General features: G+C 42.0%; 1 protein-coding gene across 1 annotated transcript in view; it reads left to right on the forward strand.

Moving 5' to 3' along the window:
* The window catches only part of MICU1 (mitochondrial calcium uptake 1), a 175,706-nt gene extending 159,340 nt beyond the window's left edge, over positions 1-16,366 (forward strand). Inside the window, exons 11-12 of the mRNA XM_083364802.1 lie at positions 2,876-2,965; positions 15,092-16,366. Of these exons, the coding sequence (XP_083220928.1) occupies positions 2,876-2,965; positions 15,092-15,252 (251 nt within the window). The 3' untranslated portion in view covers positions 15,253-16,366. The remainder of the gene's footprint in view (positions 1-2,875; positions 2,966-15,091) is intronic.
* The last annotated feature ends 1,758 nt before the right edge of the window (positions 16,367-18,124 follow it).

The following is an 18,124-nucleotide window of genomic DNA, read 5'->3' on the forward strand; positions in this document are numbered from 1 at the left end:
GGGATGACATAATACCAGTATTCCAGGATCTGAGGGCTGCCAAAAAGAAGAGATCCACTTATTTCCAAAGCACCAGAGAGCAAGACAAGAAATAATGGAAACTAATCAAAGGAGAGAAGCAACCTGGAATTAAGAGAGAAATTTCCGAACGCTGAGAACAATTAAACAGTGGAATGGCTTGTCTTCAGAAGTTGTGGGTGCTTCATCATTGGAGGTTTTATGAAGAGACTGGACAGCCACTTGTCTGAAATGGTTTCCTGCTTGAGCAGGGGGTTGGTTTAGAAGACCTCCAAGTTCCCTTCCAGCTCTATTGTGACTAAACTACTGTGAAGAAACCTACTGAGACCCTAGCTCAGGGGACTTCAAACTCGGCCCTTTTATGACTCATGGACTTCAACTCCCAGAATTCCTCAGCCAGGCACACTGGCTGAGGAATTCTGGGAGTTGAAGTCCATGAGTCATAAAAAGGGGCGAGTTTGAAGACCCCTGCCCTGGCTTAATCTCCTTTCCAGCAGAGGTGTGGGTGAGAGCAGCTAATCAAGAAAACCACAAGAGAGCAAAAAGAGAACATAAAGTGGAGGGGAAAATCCTGAGTAAGCACTTCTAAGATTTTGTGTTGTGGTGTTACTATCAGAGGAGAAAGAAAATACCATAGGTAGTTGATTGATTAGTTCATTCACCATCTATTAACTTCTGGCAATAAATTAACTTAGTGCTGAGCTTGCTGTACCTTTCAAAAAATTAATTTGCTATATTCTGCAGTGCTGAAAAGTTTGTGTGCCCTTTTGACATTTCAATACTTCTGCATGATTGTGATCCAAAATATGATTGGTTCTCCACCCAAGTCCTAAAACTAAATAAAAAAGAACCCAGTTAAACCATTGAGTCAAGAACATTCTACTTGTTCATTTATGTATTGAAGAAAATAATACAAAGCTTCGTATCTGTGGGTGGCAAAAAGCACCACTTATATGTAGTTGACTCAGAAATGTAGTTATTTGGGAGGCAAACCTGTTTATTCATATTGTTTACTTACAAAATTTATATCCAGAATTCATATTATATTGTTTTCAAAAGTAGCAAACCTTAGAATTCTAGTCGTATTCAAACAGTTAACTTGATCATCATGACCCAGATTGTTGGGGGGCAATAAGCTGACTTTGTAATAATGCCGCTTGGGGGGGGGGGAAAGCCCTAATAAGCAGGCATATATATAGAATGAAGGCTATTGCTAAGCACATTGATTTGTGCTTAAATTGTAAGCCGCCCTGAGTCTTCGGAGAAGGGCGGGATATAAATGGGATTAAAAAAAACAAAACATAATGACTGCCTTAAATCTCACACATCTTTCTTTTATCCTTTGGTTTCTGTGCAAGAAGAAGAAGTTACCTCTTAGCCATCTTCCTTGCTGATTTTACCATTTCATTTCATAGGCCAGGATCTCAAATGCTGGGATCCCACTTTAGGATCCTAAAATGGAAGTGGGACATGCCCCATATTCTTAAAAGAAGAAGCCATGGGCCCTTATTCCTCAACTGAGCTTTTGAGATTCACTGTTTTATGATTTTGCCTATTCTCTTTGATCCATATTCCTCAGAACATGGAGAAAGGAATGAATTAGGAAGCTTCCACAGCATAGAGTTGGAGACGCCATCTATTCAAGTGAGCACAGAGGTGACTGGGGCAGGCTCTGGGCCTTCCCCCCCCCAAAAAAAAAAATTCTGAATAAAGGCCTCTCTGTTTCCAAAGGCAGGATCTCTTTAAGAAGAGATTGGACAGCCACTTATCTGGAATGCTATACGGTAAGGGTGTCCAATCATAGGAACTTTGGGACTTGTGGACTTCAACTCCCAGAATTCCCCAACCAGCATGGCAGGTTGGAGAATTCTGGGGATTGAAGTCCACAGGTTTTGACGTTCCAAGGTTGGACATCCCTGATATAAGGTCTCCTGCTTAAGCAGGGGGTTAGACTTAGAAGATTTCCAAGATCCCTTCCAGTTCCATTTAACTGTTAAGGTTATTATTCCTGAATACTGTTGATTGATTCCCTCATCCCTGCAATAAAAAAGAGGGGGGGGGAAAGCAGCAAAGTCTCACTCCTCTGCAACATTTAATGGATTCCAGGCTCTGTGCCGTAGAGAAAAATTCTGACTTCCTAGGTTGTATGGGTGACTCTCATCAGTCTTCAGATCTTGGTACAAATTATGACCTATAGCCATTCCTTACCTACCAAGAATAGAGCATTGTTTCATCTATGGAAATGATGGATTAAAGAGTCCTAGGAGGATTTATATGAGTTAATGTATGACAGAATCACCAGGATCATTTCCTGGGTAACCATTACTCAAAAAGCTACATTTATGCAATAAACAGATGTACTCCCATTGATCCAAGTGACAGCGATAAAAGCTGTTGGCAAGGGCTGTGCTCTTAAGACCTAGCCATCTGGAGCTAGCTGCAGCTATGCCATGCAGGTTTTCTGTATTTAACCCATCAGCTTTTGAGCCCAGCCTCTCTCTCTCTCTGCCCCCCCTACACCCCCCTTCTCCACTAGTGTGTCAAATGAATTGCAATCAAACACCCATCCGGAGAACAAATGGCTGCATCTGATATGACTGGCTTCAGCAGTGCAGTTAGATGAGAAATGATATGTTGACTTCAGCATTTTTCACCCTTCCATTTAGCAAGTGCATTTAGCTTGAAAAGGGCTGGTTGCTTCATGTTAAAATTGGGGATTGGTGGAGTGGGGAAATCCTATCTTGACTTTGCTTATCAGGAAAAAAAAATGATTAGAGACTTGAGTATGTTCCTGCTAAGTCTTTCATTTCCCACAACCTGTTGACATCTGACTTGCAATGTGTTTTTGTTCTTGCAGATACGATGCAACAAGTAGCCAAAACAGTGGCAAAGGTAGAGCTGTCAGACCATGTATGTGATGTCGTGTTTGCCCTTTTTGACTGTGATGGTGAGTATCCTCTATTTACCTGCAGTCTCGTTCTCATGTAAGATAAAAACAGAATAACAAGTTCGTAGGGACCTTGGAGATCTTCCAGTCCAATCCCCTGCTCAAGCAGGAGACCCTATACCATTCCAGACATGGTTGTCCAGTCTCTTCTTAAAAGCCTCCAGTGATGGAGCACCACAACTTCACTATTAGGAAATTTCTCCTTAGTTCTAGGTTGCTTCTCGATTAGTTTTCATCCACTGTTTCTTGTCTTGCCTTTTGGTGCTTTGAAAAATAGGTTGACCCCCTCTTCTTTGTTGCAGCCCCTCAAATATTGGAACATTGTTATCATGTCACCCCAATCCTTCTTTTCATTTGACTAGACCAGGGGTAGGCAACTAGACCAGGGGTAGGCAACCTCGGAATTCCTGAGCCGGCTCAGGAATTCTGGGAGTTGAAGTCCATGAGTCATAAAAGAGCCGAGGTTGCCTACCCCTGGACTAGACAAACTCAATTCCTGCAACTGTTCTTTGTAAGTTTTAGCTTCCAGCCACCTAATCATCTTTGTTGCACCTCTCTGCAGTATTGTATTGAGATCAGTGGGGAGCCAGGTTCAAAAGCCCTCTCAACTCTAAAGATCACAAGGTGACCTTGGAACATTTACCTTCATTCAACACTGCAGGATTGACAAGCCAGGGCTATGTGGACGGGGGCCCATCCTCATAGCCATGTTAGATGTTTTCTCCTATCCTTTCAACCATTGGCCTCTTAAGGTTAACTTTATGCTTCAGAACTAGGCCAGCCATACGTTCATAATATAGTGTGAGGTAGTTTCATGGACGGCTTAGCTTCTCTGCTATCCATTCTGCTCCATCCAGCAATTAATTCCTCTGAGAAGAAAAACAACCACCAATTATTCTCCCAGGATTAATGGGTACTCCCTGTCAGTTCATCCACTGTCCTTTTTGAGTTCTACCAGCCCATCAACTGGAATATTGTCTGATCAATTCAGGGTTGTTGTGTTTTTAAATCAACTCAGGTTCATTGTTCATTTGATCAACTTTTTTTTTTACTTTGGACATCTCCAGCTATGTATTTATCGCCACAAGTATGCTGATCTCTTAATCTCCTGGAAGTCTGAGAGGATGATATTCCTAAGGCAAGCATAGTCTGTAGTTTGCAAAGCAGCTGCCAAGTTATATAGAGACTCGCTGCTGGTTCCTTTGCTTACTTTGGTGCCGAATTGCCTGACTAGGCTGCTTCTTGGCTGATTTCCAAACCTTGCAGTGCTCAGAAATCAAATCCTTTGGTGCTCGTTGAGTGTTTGTTTTACTGTTTTCCAAAAACTGTTGCCCTTAAATTAAGGGCTCAGACAAATAACTGGTTGGGTGAAATATTATATGTGTAGGCACACTGAACAGCCATTGCTTTGTAGATTCAAAAAAAGCCTAGAAGGGAAGCCTAATTGATGCAGAGGATCAGAGGATGAGCTAGCTTTATTTTCCTTACCACTGGGAATATTGACTTTCAACCAGCATCTGGCCATACATGAGATTGATGTTTCCTTCTTCAAAGGAGGAGGAGGAGGAGATGAAGGAGAAGATGATGAAGGAGGAGGAGGAGGAGGAGGAGGAGACGAAGGAGAAGGGGGGGAGGAGGTGGAGGAAGAGGAGGAGAAAAGACAGGTGGCTGGTGTTTGTTGCAACCATAGATGAAACAACTATCTTGCAATTGGACAACACAGGTGGTCCAGCACAAGAGCTGTCAGCCTGTTGGAACTTTGCTTATCATTAACCTCCAAAGGCTAGTGTATGTCTAGACCAGGGCTGGGCAACTATGGCCCCTTTATGACTTGTGGACTTCAACTCACAGTTCCTGAGCCAGTCACGCTCAGGAATTCTGGGAGTTGAAGTCCACAGGTCGTAAAGGAACCATAGTTGCCCAGCCCTGGTCTAGAATGTGTCTAGAACATCCACTGGATTTTTGGGGCTGCAGTACCAAGAAAAATGCTACTTTCATTCTAAAATCTGGTTCAGCTTGCCTCAGCAAATAAATTTAATAATTTATTATGGTTGGTTGCATAGTCAGTTCAATGTTTAGACTGGATTAGGCATTTTTGTCTCCCTGTTCAGAGAACATGGGATACGTAGTTGTTGGTCTTTAACCTCTATAACATTATTAGACTTTAGTCCAAATTCCGTACCTTCTAGGACTGGGAATTTTCAGCCTGAAATCAGATGGGTCCTCTTGATTATTTGTGCAGTTCTGTTCCCCCCACCCAAACTCTGCAAGCATTGTAGCTTCTACCATATAAGAACATTTCCGTAGTTCTGGTTGCTCTTTTTCTGCACTTTTTCAGCTCTGTAATATCAAACTATTGTTTGTTATTTTCTGGTGTTGGTTATAAATCCTATCTGGATCATCATAAAAAGAAATGGTGACAGAAATATAATTGCAACACAGTAGTTTTACTAGTGCACTAGCAAACAAAGCTGCTTGTAGAAAACCAGCCAACTCAAGGTCTTTTCTTATTTTTACGCTTACCACAGGTCAAATATATTTTAGCAACCTCTTCTTTTCTGCCATATCCCCATGGATATTTTGATGTTGGTTTCCTCTCTGGTTAATCTTTGAGGCACCCTTTAGTTATCCTGATCTGTTCCAGAGTTAAAATAATGAGTTTCTTCTTAATCAGGTAATAGGAGAATGAGCAACATCGAAGACATTGTTTCAAACATCAAATGAACCTGTTCTTGACTTTTGCCAAACAATTTTAGTTGGATTACAATTCAGTAGAACTAAAAGCAAGAACATTTTGTTTGTTTTTTTTAAAAAAGGTAAAGGTTCTCCCGCACATGCGTGCTAGTTGTTTCCAACTCTAGGGGCCGGTGCTCATCTCCGTTTCAAAGCCAAAGAGCCAGCGTTTGTCCGAGGACGTCTCCGTGGTCACGTGGCGGCATAACTTCATTCAACACTGCATCAATTTTATATATAAGCCTTCTTATATATAAAAAAGTGTAATGTTTTTCTCTCATGGAATCTTTTTTTCCATTTTGCACGCATGAAGATTAGCAAGGTCTAAGACGCCAACTGCAGCTGTGCACGCACAAGGCTAATATTAACAGAATTTTGGGCTGCATTAGCCCCAAATCTGCACTAAATTAAGTATCACATTTTTTCAAACTCACTCCAGTTGTGACCCACTTGTACAATGAACTAAGATTCAGACATTTTTATAACAAGCCATTCAGCTATCCAGACCCAGTCAGACTTCTCCAGGAGAATGCCTTTTATTGCCATTGAAAATTATAATAGTTCTATCAAACATAAAGGTAAAGGTTCCCCGCACGTGCGTGCTAGTCGTTTCTGACTCTAGGGGCTGGTGCTCATCTCCGTTTCAAAGCCAAAGAGCCAGCGCTTGTCCAAGGACGTCTCCGTGGTCATGTGGCCGGCATGACTAGACACCAAAGGCGCATGGAACGCTGTTACCTTCCCACCAGAGTGGTCCCTATTTTTCTACTTGCATTTTTACGTGCTTTCGAACTGCTAGGTTGGCAGAAGCTGGGACGAGTAACAGGCGCTCACTCTGCTACACAGCACTCGGGATTCGACCCGCCAAACTGCCGATCTTCTGATCGACAAGCTCAGCATCCTAAAACAGAGTCCGAAGGAGACAGAGCTAATAGGAGAAGGCTGAGGCATCCCCCCCACCACCTCTTCATAGTTAATTTGTTAGCCCACCTGTAAATCTTGCCAGCCTACCTTGCCCTACCTTCTTATGCCATGCTTCCAGGACCTCAACAGCAGTAATGGCTTAAGGAGGAATGAAAAAGCTGGCCATGGGATGTGTTGGGGAGCAGGCAGGCCAGTCTTCTTGTTGTTGTTCTTTGTGTTATTTCCATCATAGCGTTGGGTCCTCAGTTTTGCATTTCGCCCACCACTTCGTCCAATCTGCAACATCGACAGGGCATAAGCCTATGGCTCACATGTCTTCCTGCTAGCAGTCCATCCATCACTTTTTTGGTTGTCCTTGGGACCACTGGCCATCTGGGCTTGAGTGCAAGTGCCTGCCTCGCAATGGATTCCACATTAGCGCCAACCACATGTCTGTACCACCACAGTCTCACTTCCTTCTTTTTGTCTCTAATTGAGGTGACTTTGAAGGCCTTCCGGATGTCTTTGTTTGTAATATGACCCAGCTGTGTGACACAGACACCCCAGTGACCATCTGACCAGTCGCATTTTATTGTGTGTAGTGACTGCTTGTGTCTCTTCATCGCTGGCCAGCATTCCACCCCATAGAGTGCCACTGGGTGGACAACCGTGCCCAGTGACTCTCTATGGGGCAGAATGGAGCAGACAGGCCAGGAGATTATGATAATCATAATCACAGTACTATTGTCTATCCAACTGGATCAGCCATTCTTGAATTTCCCACCATTTTTCTTTCCCTATTTCTCTCAGGCACTGCTGCCAGTGTCCTTGGCCACAAGCCTATCATGTCCAACCATTTCACTCCCCTGATTGCTCAGCATATTCTTTCTCCTACTTCCACTTAGCCATCACCATCCTTAGCTGTGTTCCCACTCTTCACCCTACTTCTGATCAGAATAGGTGTGTTTTGATACAGACATGGAGCACCTGAAACAAGTTCATGATTTTACCAAGGATGAAGCTCAGTTCAGAAGAGATTTTACTTTACCTTGCAATAAACATTAGAGGGGAAAAGAAAATTTTAGTAAAAGAAAAATAAATCAAGTCATGATTACACTATAACCTCCGGCCTCCTATTAAGAGAAAACATATACTGCTGTTCTATTCTGTGTTCTGTACCAGCCTGCTACCGGCCCTGCAGAAAAGGCAGGGACAACCCCTTTACAAACGGCAAGAGGCTGGAACTAAGCCTGCCAAATTTATTAACATAAAACAGAACAAAACAAGACACGAACCATGAAACAGGAGCTATTCAAGTGGTTGCCTTCAGCAAGCCAGCCCTCCCACGCATTCCCCTTTTATACAGTTCAGGGCGTGGCTTCTCTCTGCCTCCTTCCGAGGTGCCCCATTGCCTTCCTCTGTTTACTCCTGACTGACTGGCTCCTGCGTTGGGCGTCCTTGAACAGGGCCAGCTGTGGGTCATCTTCATCCATGCTGTCAGGCTCACACAGCTGGGTCTGCGTCATGACCAGGTGGGAGGGGCCTGGCTGAGGGCTCTCATCTGCAAGCTCTCCAACCCCCTCAGCAAGCTCTCCAACACTCCCCTCCTCCTCCTCTGAGTCGTCCGACCCAACTGCCGAACCCACAGGCTGACCCTGAATCACAACATTCTGCTTGTAAGCTTCCTAAGAAGTCCATACTACTTATGTTGTGTCACAGCTTGTTAATATTCTGAATCCAAATGTATTTCTTAAATGTAAGTTAAGATAAAGGACAGACAAGAGGAAGAAAAGGTTCAATATCTTAGTATAGGGAGCATTCATAAGGGGCCTGGTGGCCTAGTAGTTTAGACACTGGGCTGGTCAACCAGAAGGTTGGCAGTTCAAGACCCCACCTCCCATTCTTGCCCAGCTCTTGTCCACCTAGCAGTTCAAAAGCATGCAAATGCAAGTAGATAAATAGGTACCACTTTGGTGGGAAGGTAACGGCATTCCGTGCACCTGTGGCATATGGCCAGGCTGGCCACATGACCACGGAAATTGTCTTCGGACAATGCTGGCTCCCTCGGATAGGAAATGGAGATGAGCAGCGCCCCTAGAGTCGGACGTGACTGGGAAGAGGAAACCTTTACTTTTAGCTAGGGAGCATCCATAGAAAAGCAGAAATGAAATTGTTGCAATCAAAATGGAAACATCTGACCAAGGATTAGCTTTCCTATGCAGACAGCGCAAGTTCAGTATTATTACCGATTTGGGAAAAGTACAAAAGTAGGGCTAGTTTTAAACTAATCTCCCCAAGCTGAAATCGTTACTTTCATTCTAATGGGAGTTCAGTATATCTAGAAGGCAGCAAGTAGGTGAACATAAATTTAAGAGGTTGCTACAGAAGATTATTTGAAAATCATTCCTCCAGGGCTCCGTGTGAGTTATCTCCCTGAACGGGGACCATTTTGCTGTAAAGAATACTTTGGAAAAGACAGGCTGCTTCTTAACTGAGGCCAAGTGCATAGGGATTAAAGCTGTTAAATTATTTTTCTTCTGATAAGAAGGTTGGGGAAAGCAAACAAAAATTAGTCTGGGATTTCAAAATCTTGACTCTAAAATAGGCCACTGGATGACAGAGTTGATTAATAATTTGTTTTGTTGGTAACGCTCCCTTCTGCCTTTCAATCTTTCTCATTAAATTACCTGTACATAACTCCTAACAAGAAAGAAAGAAAGAAAGAAAGAAAGAAAGAAAGAAAGAAAGAAAGAAAGAAAGAAAGAAAGAAAGAAAGAAAGAAAGAAAAAGAAAGAGAAAGAAAGAAAGAAAGAAAAAGAAAGAGAGACAGAGAGAGAGAAAGAAAAAGAGAAAGAAAGAAAGAAAGAAAGAAAGAAAGAAAGAAAGAAAGAAAGAAAGAAAGAAAGAAAGAGACAATTCCCTGTCTTGGAGAACATTGGAATTATTTATTTATGAAATATGCAAGCCTTTTTAGTTTCAAGTACTCAAGGCGGGCAGTATGACTTGTGCCACACACGAAATTTCTTACCGAAGCTACAGCTGCATACATCCAGCTGAAGAAGACAATGGGACAAATTTCAGGCAAAATCCAAGGTTCCATTGCATGAGTTAGCTTTAATTCACACTCCCAGTAATAGCTTCTTAAACGTAAAATTCTTAAAAGGTTGCTCACGTTGAACTAAAACATTATTAACCTGTTCAGAGAGCCAACTATGTTCAGTTTTGCACCGTTAGATTTTTTTTTCAAAATCCAAGGCCAAATGGACTGCGGTTCTGCATACTTACAACCAAAATTGAGCCTAACGTTTCTGTGGCTAAGGGAAACATTCGCTAAGTGAGTTTTACCCCGTTTTACAACCTGTCTTGCCACAGTTTTTAAGTGCATCACCGCAGTTGATAAGTTAGTAACACGGTTGTTAAGTGAATCTGGCTTCCCCATTGACTTTGCTTGTCAGACGGTCACAGAAGAGGATCACATGATATGCTGACTCTGTAAACCGCTTAAGAGAGGGTTGTAAAGCACTATTTATTTATTTATTTATTTATTTATTTATTTATTTATTTATATTTATATACCGCCCTTTCCCGAAGGACTCAGGGCGGTTATATCCGTCCCTGAACAAATAAAACCCCGGTTAAAATTAAAATTAAAATTAAAATTCTCAGCCTGGGCCAGAGAGCTCAAAGAGCCAGGTCAGCAATATATAAGTCTAAGTGCTATTGCTATTGTTAGGCATATGGTGTTAGCCTACAATGTTGGGTTGAAAATATATTAACCATGATGTTATTATGTCTTTAAGATGTTAATTGGCCAATGGCTGTGTAAGTGTTCTCATGGCCATAAGAGGAAGCTAGGAACGTAGCTTCTCTCTCTGTGAATTCACTGCTCTCTGCTATTACTGTTTTTGCTCTGTTACTGTGAACTGTGTATTGACCTCTGGACCGGTAAGAAGACTTTGTATTTTGGATTACTCCGTGGACTGTTACTATTGTGTATGACCTGGACTGTTTATTTTTGACTGTGCATTTTTGTTCTTACACCACCTCAAAAGTAAACTACTTTTTGCTTTTACAACTCAGTGTACTCTTGTGTGACTCTTACTGCTCTCAGTACCCTTCCTTGTCTGTGCAACTCTTTGGTAGCACAAGGAGACCTCTGCACAACAAATTCCTTAACAGCTATGACATATTGCTTGTGATATGCCAAACGGTAATCTAAATCTAAACAGGGGAGTGGCTAAGAAACCCTCTTGCTTATTTATCATCTTTTAATCTACCTAATGACAAAAGAGTTACTTACTAAAAAAAGGGGGGGGTGAGTTATAAAGCAGAAAAACACAAGGCAAGAACTATAATAAAGTAAGATGACAATATCCAGGGCTTTTTTTCTCATAGAACGCTCAGAACGGAGTTCCGGCACCTTTTTTGGATGGAACCTTGTAGGGTAGGCAAGGCGGGTTGTATGACGTGTGAGTTCCAGCACCTTTTTGTTTTACAAAAAAAGCACTGACAATATCTAATTAGGGATTTTTGAACATTTTACTTGACTTGCTTTTAACACAACGTCTACCAAATGATCAGAACCTACTTTCCTATTTCATGCGTCTCTGAGAGCAGCCTTTGGCTTAAAAACCAGAGATGTTCGTATTGATTTTCCTCTTGAAATAAATTATAATTGTAGAAAAGAAATTAAACTTTAACCCCTGCACCAAATAGTATGGTATAAAACAACTGCTGCTCCAACCATTACTTTAAAAATCTTCCCAGTCATCTGAACTATTTTGCTGCTGGTAAAAATCCTAAAGTCGTGTAATTTTTCAGCTAGGCAGAGAATGACCATACACGATAGTAACCTTACAAATGAAAATTGTTGACTCTTTTATTCTGCATCGGGTATTATTTATTTATAATGTTGGGATTTCTGGTTCACAACTATAACAAAATTTGGGTTGGGTAATCCATATTAGTGATGTTTCTTTTTCACCGAGATGTTTCTTTTTTGTGTCTCAGCGTGCCAGCTTAGCAATGCATTCCATTTAGCTTAACCTAGTTTATTTTGGACGAAAATAATGGACCACTAGTAGAGTTATAGATTAGGGGAACTTAGAAAAACGTAGAAATAACTGCATTTACCTAACCCAGGGGTCGGCAACCTGAAAAAGGAAAAGAGCCACTGGGAACCGGTTCTACCACACATTAAAAAATGTGGGAGCCGCGTGCGTGCGGTTTTTTCTTGCGCATGCGCGGACGCACGCGTTTGCCATTTTTTTTATGTGTGATGGAACCGGTTCCCGGTTGCGCGACGGCGACGGCCCGTCTGCACAGCTGCCGCTTTCGGCAGCCTGCAAACGTGCCGCGGCAGCTTTCTCAAAGAGCGGCGCCGCTGCCTGTTCGCGCGGAGGTACGCGCGCACCTCTCCGAACGACCGTAGGTGTGCGTGCACCTCCGCCCATTCAGAGAGGTGCGCGCGCACCTCTCCAAACGGGCGGTGCCACTCTCCATTTGGAGAGGTGCGCCCGCACCACTGCCCGTTCAAAGAGGTGCACGCGCACCGGGCGGCTCCGGAGCCGCGGGTTGCCGACCCGTGACCTAACCCATTGCAACCTCGGCTCTTTTATGACTCATGGACTTCAACTCCCAGAATTCCTGAGCCAGCTGGCTCAGGATTTCTGGGAGTTGAAGTCCATGAGTCATAAAAGAGCCGAGGTTTCCTACGCCTGACCTAACCATTTAAGTTGTATTTTTATTTTTTTTATTTTTTGGGGGGGAACAGAAAATACAGTTAGTTCTCAGCTTACCACCACAACTGAGCCCCAAAATTCTGTTGGTAAGTGAGTCAGTTGTTAAGTGAAATTTGCCCCATGTTATGACCTTTCTTGCCAAGTTGTTAAGTGAATCACTGCAGTTGTTAGGTTAGTAGCACGGCTGTTAAGTGAATCTTCTTCCCTATCGTCTTTGCTTGTCAGACGGTCACAAAAGGGATCACATGACCTCGGGACACTGCAACGGTCATAAATATGGGCCGGTTGCCAAGCATCTGCATTTTGATTATTTGACCTTGGGGATGCTGCAATGGTCTAAGTGTGAAACAGTCATAACTCACATTTTTCAGTGCCCATTGTAATTTCAGGTGGTCACTAAATGAACTGTTTGTAAGTCAACCTGTAATACAAAACATATTGGCAACTTATTTGCTCAGCTGCTGGGTAAAAGCCAATAAACCCTATTGCGCATAAAAAGAGAGACGTTATTTTAGAGTTGTGATCTCTCAGCTTCTAACTGCATCCTTGCAAAATGGCAAAACTGGATACTCTCAGAAAGTCCCTAAGCTTATTAGAAGTCCCTATGTTTGATAGAAGGGACGTGGTGGCTCAGTGGGTTAGGACGCTGAGCTTGTCGATCAGAAGGTCGGCGGTTTGTCGGGTCGAATCCCGAGTGCCGCGTAGCAGAGTGAGCGCCTGTTACTCGTCCCAGCTTCTGCCAACCTAGCAGTTCGAAAGCACGTGAAAATGCAAGTAGAAAAATAGGGACCACTCTGGTGGGAAGGTAACAGCGTTCCATGCGCCTTTGGTGTCTAGTCATGCCGGCCACATGACCACGGAGACGTCCTTGGACAAGCGCTGGCTCTTTGGCTTTGAAACGGAGATGAGCACCAGCCCCTAGAGTCAGAAACGACTAGCACGCACGTGCGGGGAACCTTTACCTTTATGTTTGATAGAACTATTATAATTTTCAATGGCAATAAAAGGCATTCTCCTGGAGAAGTCTGACTGGGTCTGGATAGCTGAATGGCTTGTTATAAAAATGTCTGAATCTTAGTTCATTGTACAAGTGGGTCACAACTGGAGTGAGTTTGAAAAAATGTGATACTTAATTTAGTGCAGATTTGGGGCTAATGCAGCCCAAAATTCTGTTAATATTAGCCTTGTGCGTGCACAGCTGCAGTTGGCGTCTTAGACCTTGCTAATCTTCATGCGTGCAAAATGGAAAAAAAGATTCCATGAGAGAAAAACATTACACTTTTTTATATATAAGAAGGCTTATTACTACATTAAACAAAATTTGATGTAATTGAACAGTGTGAGAGAGGTTATAGCATCTCTAAAATAGGACAAGATATTAGAATGCCTGAAATCTGTAATAGAATTCCTTTGTTTTCATTTTGCTTTCTATACAGTTTGACTTTGTAGGCCATAAATTTAAATTAAAATATATTCTTTTTGTCCTTTGTGGTACTATTTCATTGATTTACATATAAACATTTATGCTTAAAATTTCTTACTGTCTGTTTTCTTCAAGCTGGAACCAATTACCATATTTTTCACAGAAATGGCACTTTGAATGGTGCAAATTCAAATAATGTGATGATAATTCATGGGATTAATTAATTGCATTAATCAAGGCCAACTTGTATCGTTTTTCCTTGCATCATCAACTCTTTCATTTGAACATAAGAGGAAAAACATTCCTGTATATCTCTTTAAATACCTTTTTAAATGCAACATGAAAGAATAGTAGGGAAAATCGAAGTTAATTACAGTATATGTAAACCTATGCACCTATTTTGTTAGCATGGTTTCAATTGCTAGTAAATTTAATCCAGGCAGGAATTGCTTTCATTACTGAGTACAAGCGAAGAACGTGTAATGTACTACTTTATTACCTATCTTGAATTACAAGCTTTCAAGAAGTCTGCTGAAAAATAACATCTTTCTCCATATTATCATCAAGGCACTACTTCAGTGAAAAACCATGATTAGATTCACTTTCTTAATAATCAAGAGTTCATGATAATAATTTGAGGGCCAGAATCTCATTGAGTCATGACAGTGGGTCTTTGTATATTACTGTACTTGGCTTTGTCTATATAAACATATACTTGACTACAAGAATAAGGCTTTTTGTTTTTTAATTCTCCAAAAGTCTCCCTTTTTCCATTCCAACCAGTTATAGTGAACAAGAATGACCATAGCCGTGGAGCAGTAAAAAATTATTCTTTCCATAAAGGAGCCATCAAAATCTGAAATATAGTATTTCTGAATCATAAATGTGGATGATGAGCAAAGACAATTAGAAAAACAGGAGAGACTCTGCTTAAAATAACAAACAGAAACAGACCCGGGCCACAAAGAAATTGTTGGCTATGCTTTCACTTAACAAATAACACTGTTTTTTCTTGAAAAAAAAATCCTGGTGGTTTTCTTTTGGGGAGGGAGCGACACTAGTAGGAATTATACCAGTGTTGCACCATAATTTATTTAGACATCACAAATGAAATTAGTGTTTCTGATCAAGAGGGGAAATGGGCCAATGTGGATTCAGTAGACATTAGTCTTCAATGACTTAAACATTTGGGCAGGGCTGCTGCAAGTTGTTGTTGTTGTTGTTGTTGTTGTTGTTGTTGTTGTTGTTGTTATTATTATTATTATTATTATTAGTTTGCTTATTTACATTTCCCATTCTCTGAACTAGTCTTCCCTTTCCTTCCCTCAGGAAATGGAGAGCTGAGCAATAAGGAATTTGTTGCCATCATGAAGCAGAGGCTTATGAGGGGTTTGGAGAAACCCAAAGACATGGGCTTCACACGGCTCATCAGGGCTATGTGGAAGTGCGCTCAAGAGACCGCCTGGGATTTTGCCATGCCCAAGCAATAATCATCAGAAGACGAGAGAGCCTGGCTGCATCAACGACCTGGCAAGAATCCTGAATTCTCCTGCCTTCCTCCGCATCGTGGTAGATGCTCCACGATGGAAGGTCTTCTTCAGTGGAGGGACTGTTCTTCATTACAAGCACTGAAAGACAAACCTTGGGAGGCAAAGACTGTTGAGCCACATGGCTTAGTTCAAAACACCTAAGCAGAAATTTGAGTCCACTCCGACATTTATCTTGATAGTTGGTTTGCTTACTGATCTACAAAACACGTTCCCGTTTTCCATTAAGTTTTCTTCTTCTTTTTTTGTCTCTGGATGGCCAAACCAAATCCTTTGTTACGTAGGTTTGAATATTCCATCTCTAGTATCTCTAGTACAAAATGGCCGAGCAAAAATTGGTTCAGTAGACAGTACATCAGTAGCAGACTGAGTAGAAGGGATTTCTCGGATCAAAACAAAACAAAAATCAGACTGAGCGTTTCCCCTTATCCAGTACCCCAATATTGATCTGAAGCATTTGAAAGATAAAGTGGGGAGGGGGATCCTGATAAAAGGATCCTGACATTCAGAAATCCTTGCAAAATGTCCAGATATAGACACTTTTCTCAGTTGTCTGTGAGTTTCAAAGCAGAAGGCAAGTGGGGTGTTAATATGAAGGAATTTCTGCAACAGGGCTCATTCAGCAAAAATCTGACTTTGCACTATATTATGGAAAAAACTGAACAGAATGTTTCTTGGTTAATGTTTCTTTGTTGTTGTTTAAATACAGGGTTAAATATAATGTTCTTCCCATTTCTCATTCCCTAAGAGTTACCTTAGACTTTGACCCTTACCAATGTATGCATTTCTGTCTGTGTTTTTTCCTACTTATGATCTCATACGATTAGTTCTTAAAACTGCTTTTTACAGAGATTTGAGTGCTTGTAAAATATTATTCCAATTACAATAGATCCCAAAAAAATCCCTGGAAGAAAAATGTTTCTGTGGTGTCTTTCTCTATAGGAAATCCCCTGGATTTAAGCCAGGCTGACTTTTCTCAGCAATAACATTCAGCTGAACTTCTGCCAAAAGGAAAAGGCATGAATAGAAAATTTGATGCAATTGATGTCTTTTCTTAATTTATTTATTTATTTTTTTATTACATTTATATCCCGCCCTTCTCCGAAGACTCAGGGCAGCTTTACAAACTTAGCAGTAGCCTTCATTCTATGTATATGCCTGCTTGTTAGGGCTTTCACACACACACCCCAAGCGGCATTATTACAAAGTCAGCTTAATTGCCCCCAACAATCTGGGTCCTCATTTTACCTACCTCGGAAGGATGGAAGGCTGAGTCAATCTTGAGCCTGGTGGGATGTGAACCTGCACTAATTGCAGGCAGCTGGTGTTAATATATCAACTAACAATCCCATTTCATTGGTACTTCAAAATGACTAGAAGCAATGAGTCCCTAAAGATGCTTTTTCACAAGGCAACTGGACTTTCGTTGTTTTTCTTTGAAGTCGTTTCGCTTCTCATCCAAGAAGCTTCTTCAGCTCTGACTGGATGGTGGGGAATGGAAGGATTTATACTCCTTGCAGACAGCTGGTCATTTGCATTCTTTTAGAGAGTCGTTGAGGCCACTTGGAGGCCTCTTTACTTGTGTCCTCAGGGTCACCTGAGTAGTGCAAATGGGTGTGGAGCCTTCTTGGAACTGTTGAAAGGATTGTTGTCCACTGGAGATAGATGATGTTGGATCCCTCCCCTTCTGTTGAGAGAAGGCTGTTCAATTTTGGCATAGATTGCCTCTTTGACCCCTCTTTCAAGCCAGTGGTCCTCTCTGTCCAAAATGGGGACTTTGCTATCTTCGAAAGAGTGGCCTTTTTCTTTCAAATGCAGATGGACTGCTGAATCTTGTCCTGATGGAGAACAAAGCCAAGAAGGCTCCACAAAAAGCATCTTTGGGTTTACTATGACCTGGATGACTGAGAATCTCCATAGACATTGAGAAGCAATGACCCTGCTTTTTATGTAAGAGGGTACATGCCCCGGCATTTCTATTACACTATTCCTTTTCATTATGCAAAACGCAGAAAAACGGGTTAGAAATGAATAAGCCTAGCAAATTGAGGCATTAGGTAAGAGAAGAGGAAATATACATCTGAATCGAATTTACAACCACACGTATTCTTATTCCTCTCATTATTCACTGTTCATCTCAATGCCTTTGTATGCTTGCAAACCTTCTTTAGCCCAATCCAACCATACATTGATTTTGATGTAGGATTTTGATCTTGAAACTTCTCTCCTTTTTCTTTGTGATGATCTCAACAGCTGCCCCTCATTATTTCCTTCAACACTTTCATTTTTCCTTCCTATGTTTGCTCTGAAACCTGATCCTCATTTATTCCCTCTCTCTGACTAAATCACCTCAACATCTCTCTCTCACACTAGTTCTATTTTGATCTTGATCTGTATTCATTCAGCACCCATTCGTGCCTGGATCTATCAATTTATTCTTTGTATTTCAACATGCCCTTACGCGCAGCCCTGTTACTTGTCCCAGCTTCTGCCAACCTAGCAGTTCGAAAGCACATAAAAATACAAGTAGAAAAATAGGGACCACTCCGGTGGGAAGGTAACAGCGTTCCGTGCGCCTTTGGCGTCTAGTCATGCCGGCCACATGACCACGGAGACGTCTGTTGTGATTCAGGGTCAGCCTGTGGGTTCGGCAGTTGGGTCGGACGATTCAGAGGAGGAGGGGGGGGGGTGTTGGAGAGCTTGCTGATGGGAGCCCTCAGCCAGGTCCCTCCCATCTGGTTATGACGCAGACCCAGCTGTGTGAGCCTGACAGCGTGGATGAAGATGACCCACAGCTGGCCTGTTCAAGGACGCC

Source organism: Vipera ursinii (genome assembly GCF_947247035.1).
Source record: "Vipera ursinii genome assembly, chromosome: 5".
Taxonomy (NCBI): Eukaryota; Metazoa; Chordata; class Lepidosauria; order Squamata; family Viperidae; genus Vipera; species Vipera ursinii.